Source organism: Embiotoca jacksoni, unplaced genomic scaffold (genome assembly GCF_022577435.1).
Source record: "Embiotoca jacksoni isolate LCO1_2020_lvr unplaced genomic scaffold, fEmbJac1.0.p SCAF_16, whole genome shotgun sequence".
NCBI lineage: Eukaryota > Metazoa > Chordata > Actinopteri > Embiotocidae > Embiotoca > Embiotoca jacksoni.
This window is the reverse complement of record NW_027185296.1, coordinates 2,132,494-2,140,191: the sequence shown is the minus strand read 5'-3', so window position 1 is coordinate 2,140,191 and position 7,698 is coordinate 2,132,494. Positions and strand designations below refer to the sequence as shown.

At 40.1% G+C, this 7,698-nt stretch overlaps 1 protein-coding gene across 1 annotated transcript in view; it reads left to right on the top strand.

Annotated features, from left to right (window-relative positions):
* Positions 1-1,085: 1,085 nt before the first annotated feature.
* Positions 1,086-7,698, top strand: part of polrmt (polymerase (RNA) mitochondrial (DNA directed)) — a 47,656-nt gene continuing 41,043 nt past the window's right edge. The window contains exons 1-4 of the mRNA XM_069150177.1: positions 1,086-1,252; positions 2,910-3,008; positions 3,328-4,154; positions 4,501-4,634. Coding sequence (XP_069006278.1) covers positions 1,111-1,252; positions 2,910-3,008; positions 3,328-4,154; positions 4,501-4,634 — 1,202 coding nt within the window. The 5' untranslated portion in view covers positions 1,086-1,110. The remainder of the gene's footprint in view (positions 1,253-2,909; positions 3,009-3,327; positions 4,155-4,500; positions 4,635-7,698) is intronic.

Here is a 7,698-nt window from a genome sequence, read left to right as displayed (position 1 = left end):
GAGAGCAAGTTGCATGTTGAACCACCAGCTTCAGATTACATTACTGGTGACAAATGTAACCTCATATACATTACTTTGTTTTTACTCAGTTAATGAAGTTTAGATTGAATGGTAATATCCACAATAACTTGTGCAAGTCCTGGGAAAACTACTATATTGAATTGTTTGCCATTTTAAGTGGCAGTTTCTGTCCTTCAAAAGAATCCTGAAATAGATTTATGCAACCGTTTACGGCATTTAAAAGATCTTATGCAGAGTTATTACTATTTTACCAACTTCCTATCCAGTATTTACATTTGCACAAGGAAACCTAGTACAGTAAATGTGTTAATTTTGAAGATTTGGCCAGTTTTATAGCACATAAAACCAATTTAAAAAGCTAGTAGAAACATTTTGTTATCTAAAGTAAACTATAGCCTACTAATAACATGAGGATGAACAAAACATCTGATATCTGAAAGACTGATGTGTTTATATGGGGTGTATATGTACATTTGATCAGAAACATCAAAATGTGACACATTTTTACTCAAATTATTGCAAGACACTCATTTTCACCTTGCTCTCCGATTTGACCTCTGGTAACACTTTGATTGACTGTGGTGAGACCGCCATCTGTAGGCCCAAACATGATTCACCATTCATGTCGAACGACTGTATATCAAGATGTCATTGAAGCCACTAAAAAACATTCTGAAAAATAGTAATATATATATATAGGCTATATATATTATTTTTTTTTTTTTTTTTTTTTTTTTTTTTTTTTTGTTTGTTTTAAAAAAATTTTTTTTTTTAACAATCACAATTAATTCAGTGTGGCTTTGCCTAAAATATTATAAAGAGGGAAATAGATGATTAAATGGGGTCATTATGTCTGTTGTAGTTTAATTAATGCTAGACTTTTAAATCTCTCTCATTTTGTCCTGAATCCACTCCAAGGAACATTTTCAGTAAAGGCAGAATAAACAAATGCCCCCAGAAATCTCGCTCGATTTATCTGCACTCAACTCATCAGGCCTGAAGCAGCGACTATCACTCCTCGCGATTGGCTTGGTCTCATTTAAGATGGCTGCCTAGTGTGTTGGAGTAACGCGGTTATTACATGTCAACATGTCCCTTCTTCGAGTGTGTGCCTTTGCCAAATGCCTGAATCGTCGCCGTTTCTTTGAGAAGTTTGCTGATCGCGTGTCTTTTGCGGACACCTGCCGGTTGCGTGCGTCGGCGAGACACGGCGCAGTAAGACGGATATCAGGTGAGCCGAGGCAGGACACGGTCTCACGTTGGAAACACGAGCGGCTCAGCTGCAGTGTGATGGACAAGTTTACAGAGTCTCCTCGAGGACTCTTGGGTTGAATGTCAAAGTAGTGACACGCAAATATAACCCAGTGTTTACTAAATTCTTTGAGCAAAGACCTTGGTTAGTTCCTTTAACAGTCTGGTAAATATACATTATTGGGGAGTCTTAAAGCCTTCACGTTATTAACTGTGTGTTTCGGGGCATTTCACGATGGCAGTGACTGTATATGAATACAAAAAGCAAAAGCTTGAGTAACTCTAAACGCAACGATGAGAATCTGTTTGAATTTCAAACTCCTAATCAGACAAGTTTATAGTGCCATTCAGCTCCATTGCACTGCATGGTAATAAAATGTTGGGTCCACTCAGTCATCATAGCTGTAGCCTTCTTGTTGGGACAAACAAGCAACACTGAAATCAGAAACATTTACTTTAACAAGTTAAGGTCTTTAATTTCCCATTTCAAAAAGCTTAAATGACCTCTACAGAATTCTAAATACTCCCAGGAGGAGGAGACTGGGCAGATCTTGCAGCCCAATGTGTATCAACATGTCCCATATGGAGCGAAAGGGAATGTCTGAGACACACAAACACAAATGCATGCATAGGATATACTGTATGTATGTATGTCAATCTTAGTGTTGTGTTACATGTCATATGACTGTTGTTGGACTTGGGCTCATGCTAGTAACCAAAATGTGTCAGCCCCCAGTCCTGCGTGTTCTTTAATGAGGCAATAGGAGAAGATGTCAGGCTCCAAGATATTTATTTAACAGCAGCAGAATAACCAGTTTACAGAGCTCTGGGTCCAGACTATGTTTCCCTGACCGCAACAGAGTATGTGTCAGTTCACCAAGTCTGATCTCCTGACTTTCCCTCACCCAGTCTTCTTATAGTACAGACACCAAAAAGTCATGTGTATTGATGTATCCTTTGTTGGTTGGTGGAGGTGGTGGTTGTCTTCCTTCACCCCCTGGAGTCCTCCAGACAGCCGTCTGTTCCTGTTAATGCCTCAAAGAACAACAGTATGTGACCCCACAGGTTGCAGACCCCCTCCCGTGACCTTTTGGTTTGGCCAAGCAGTATCACTCTCATTTACATACACAGCCTTTTGTCTACACCTTAAGATTAGTAGTTGATAATACGAGCTATATATAAGTAATATGATATGACATATATATATGTTGTATTATTGTAAACATAACCCAGCACAGAATCGCACACTGTTAATGTATATTCTTCAAGTATTTTGACAAACTGCATTTTGAGGCTTCCCTTGAATTGAATTGAACAAAAAAAAAAATTCAGTGAACTGCATTTTGGTCACTATCATAATTTTGGATGACATAACTGTGGCTGATATTGTTGGTTGCATGGGGGGGCATCCAAAAGTTTTATGGTTCACTCTCAAATGCTTCTTCGTCCTTAAGCAAGATACTGATCCTCCTAGTTTTTAAATGGAGTGCAAATCCAAGCCTAGGCTGTTTGATATTTATTTTGATATCATATTATTTATGGGAAGTGGAGTCATATTCATGCAGCAGGATATTTTGCAGTATCTTTTTTAACTGATATTTTAAGAACAACCTTTTTTTTTTAATCATGTTTTTCAGAGACACCTTTGCAGCTTCAAAGAAGAAATGTTTCCTTTGTAATCCCAAAGACAGAAGATGTGAAGAAACGTGTACTGGAACAATCTCAGTTGTTAGACGGTATGTTTATGTAGAGGGATTGATGTCGTTGATTGCCTATTATGTATGCTGCCTGCCCAAACTGCATCTTTAATCAGCCTCACTTTACTGTTTTGTTTTAGACAGATTCTGTCACTAATGGGTCTGTAGCCTTTCTTTAAGAGTTCCTATGTGTTCTAGATCTGTGTGCTATTAGTCTGTGAGATGATGGAGTACTCAACAGGCCTAGTCAGCTAGTGTAGGCCATGTTGTTTTCTGTATTTTATTGTATTACTCTGAAAAGGACTTGTCAGTCATTTTGTTGATTCACATTTGATGCCTTCTCTAATCACCCTCTCAGTGCTTGAGGCCAGGATCCAACAACTCCAGTCTGACATCGTTCTAGATGTCCAACATGTGAAGGTGCAGTTTGTTAAAGCTCCTTATGGAAGAGCTGGGAGGGGTCCCAGATGCACACCTCAGGAGAAAACGGACATTCCTAAATCTGGACAGACTGTGAGTAAAGGGGGCTCTAAATCTCAACCAAGCCGCTGGATGGAGAAACTAACTCAGGAGAAGAAAATCAAACTGAAGAAACAGGAGCACCTTCAGCAAAAAATACAAACGAATGTCAAAGAGAAACCAGCAGCAAAATCTAAAGGTAGCAAAAGCAGCTTAATGCCCACTGGTACGACACATAAAATTATTTCTACTGTAGCTAAAAAGAGCAGAGGTCGTGTGAAATTGTCTGATGAAATTCGCGCAGCAGTTTCCTCAAAAACTGCTGATGCTGCAGGCACCGCAGCCATGCCGCATAAAGTATCCAAACAGGAACGAAAAGCCTCTAGAAATCAGGTTCGTGAAGAGGAGGGACAAGAACAGACTGGTGTTGATCCCCAGGACAGAGCCAAGGAGCTGGCTGAGGTAGAGGAGCTGGAGAGGAGACTCAATCAGCAAGTAAGCCACTGGACGTCTTCAAGTAACCCAGAGCGCCTGCAGGAGCACAGCGAAGGAAGTGCATGTGGGGACATTCAGCTCAGCATCCGATCTTACCTGGAGGCGTGTGTGTTTGCGGGGGACATCGAGCGGGCACACCGCTTCCTGCTCAGTCAGCACAGAGTGATGAGTCGACGTAAACAACTAAACACAGGAGTTTACAACATCGTGATGAGGGTGTGGGCCAAGAAGGTGAGTTCAACTACAAAATGTTGCCATTTCCAGCATGTAGACTTGGTAGCTTCGAGGTGGTTGATGTTTTTGGTTGTGACAAGGATTTTGTAACATGCAGACAGCGGAACGGGAGGAGTATGTGATCTAATGTATTCAACCAATGGCAGGCTTATACCATCTATATCCGGTGTGTCAGATTACTAGGAGCCTAATAACCAAAGCACATTAATTTAATTTAGTTGTAACAAATGTTATTGTTTAGTTCTGTGGTTTCCTTATTGTGATGTGTCAAAATGTTTTCCCTGAAGGAAGCCTTCAGTCACAAATAAATGTTCTTGACCCTCCCATGTCTCTCTGTTTGTAGGGTACACTAAATCAGATCGGCCGCATGTTTATTCTGCTAGAAGAAGCTAGTCTGAAACCAAATCTGGGATCCTACTTTGCTGCTCTGGAGTGTATGGGCCGCAATCCAAACTGCTCCCCAAGAGTCGTCTCGAGGTATGTGTGCAAACACCTCATGAAGACCTGTGTGTAATTACTTGAATTTGACATATCAACAATTTTTTTTCAGTATAGTTTATATACTGATATATTTAACTAGCGGCATATGTGACTATGGGACAAGCAGTAGTTCAGAGACGTACCAGCAGAGGTCATGCTTTGCTCATTCTTTTTTTTTTTTTTTTTTTTTTTTTTTTTTTGCACATTGTTTCTGGCAGATACTATTTACTTAGAATTGTAGTCACAGCTGACACTCTTTATCTCATTAATGGTGTGAGGGAAGCAGTGTCTCTTAAGGTTTCAGGTGATGTGTCCTCTGAAAGTGGCTTATCAGCCTATTTAAACAGCATCAACAGCGTTTTGTCACTTTGCTGCAGCACACTGCAGAGATTTAAGCACTGCCTGTGTCAATGATAACTTATGAAAGCACTGGACTTGACATTTTTGCCAGTTCCCAGCAGCATGTCGTTCAGATTTAGAAGGAGTTGGCTTCAGTGACTCGAGCTGCACATCGTGCATTCACTACATAGTGATACTTCTATCCACTCTTGGATACCATATGTTTAGAATTGTTTGCCGCACAACGTTTGGACACATTTTAGGTTTTACAAATCCCTTTAACATCTGACTGTAGCAATGCAGTGTTGGTCCTGTGTTGCTTTCACCACTCTTCGCATGTGGGGATTACCAAGCAGCAAGACCTCAAAAGACCATGATGAGACTTTTTAGATGTGCAATCAAGGTCTGTTTTGTTTATCAAAATGTCCTCTTTGGATTTTTCGCTGTGTTTCTTGAATTTAAGTTTTTGAAATTGTTTTCTGCTCATTTTGTAATCGCTTATTGTTTCTTTGTCCTTGTGCATCGTCCTGTGTTCGCGAATGATTAGAGTTCCACTTTGCTATAACATTAACACCTCACTGGATTTGTTGTGAAAACCAGGCTGTCCTTCGTGTCACACAAGAACAAAGGAATACTTTATTTTGAATGAGAAACAACATTAGTGTTCAGTGCCTCTCCTGCATGAACCTGACAACCACCGGGATTCCCGGCACTTTATTCCTCTTCCTCACCCTCATCAATTATCTGTTTTCTTTAGCAACCCTGCATGATGAGATTGCTTCCTAAAATTTATGCTAATTGTGAAAAATCCTTGTATTAATTAGTGTTGCTTTCTCAAGGCCACTTAAAATGGTTTTGGTTGTGTCAGCATGCTGACAGTGTTAATGAGGTGCGCTTAGACTAATTACATTGTTACAAAGCAGCAGAACTAACCTGGCATGCATTGTGGGCTATTTAATTTCTCTTTAAGCTTTGCAACTGGTTTCATCAAGGGCAACCTTGACAGCCTGTAGCCCAGCTCTGTCTCAGCAGTAACTGGGTCATCCTGACAAATCACTGTTAAGTATTATTAATTGACTTGCTTAATTTATTGCACGACATCTAGCACACATCAACCTACTGGGCACAACTCACAGCTTCAGGAGCAGGCGACATGAGTCGCAGCGTGTGCTCCTGTTTGATGGCAACCAATTCAGAATGCAATCACCTGGCCCGCTGCCCAGGCAGTGGCAGGGCTCATATTCAATTTTTTTCTGATGAGCCTAACATTAGACTGGAGTTATTGTTGCAGAAAACCTACAGCGCACAGCGGTGGTTTTGTTACATTTACCTTAATACATGTTGATACATAGACCCTGCTGAACATTTGCTTTCATACGATGCATGCCTTCTGCACAATAAGCTAACCTGTTTAGAATGCTGTCCTAGTCATAAGTATTAGAGATGACAGATGAGAAATGCAGCGTTTCTTTAAATAACAATTTTAAGTATTCAAGTTGTGTGTATCCTGTCTGGCCATGTCTCACAATCCCTTTGTTTGCTAGTCAACTGTTTAGTGGTGCATTTAGACAGTCAGCCCTATTCAAATCCACAAACATCACTCAACTACACTGTGCAGCATTTAAACTGGTAGTTGTGCTCAGGCGGTCATCGGTCACTTATATGAACTGGACAGATTACAAAAGACTATTCATAACTTCCTCTGTACAAGTTTATAAGTAAATACAATGTTACAAATACATAGACGATAAATAGATCCAAGTGGATTTATTTCTACAGAAATGTCAAAGATTGACATCTACTGTACTGTATTGTAATTCCACTGTAGGAGATTCTGAGATGCACTTCTTGAGTCACAAAACACAACTAAAACACAACTAAACTAAAACAAAACACTTGCGAATTAACATTGGTTGATGATGAATATCCAAGGTTATTGTAAAGATGGTAGTGAGCATTTAACCTCACTGTGGTAAACAAAAACAATATTACGTTATTTTTGTTATCATCATTATTTCATTTGATACAGTTGTTTTCACTTCACATGTTTTATGAAATTTGATCCCCAAATTAAGAGTTAAGCCTTTAGCATTGAACTGGGAAAAGTGAGACACAAACAAATGACAGCGACACAAAAATGTATGCTAATGCAAATGATGTCCCGTCATGGAGCTGCATGTCTCTGCTCTGCGCTTGTCATCTCCACCAACAGTTCTTCTCTTCTATCTCTATGCTGTCCTTTTCTCTCTGTGCTCTCCTCTCACCCCAACCGATTGAGGCAGATGGCTCCGCCCACCCCTGAGCCTGGTTCTGTCGGAGATTTCTTCCTGTTACGAGGGAGTTTTTCCTTCCCTCTGTTGGAGGTTTTTCTCCCTTAAGAGGAATTTTTCCCCCCTCCTAGCTTATGTGGGAATTGTTGGGTTTCTCTGTAATATTGTAAAGTCTTGCTGTAAGGACTTTAATATGTTAAGTGCCATGAAATAACCTATGTTGTGATTTGACGTTATATAAATAAAATTGAACTGAATTAAATTGAATTAAAGAAATTGGCATGTGCTGCAACTCTAGTTCTGCACCATCAGCCACTTTTCAATCTTGGTGCTGCTGCAGATCAATGGGAGTGAAAGACATGATCAAATACACACAGAACTTCGGGCACGCAGGAGTTTTCCTTGCTGGTACACATACATGGTGCTGATTGGCTGAAAAGGAGTTTTGTTAT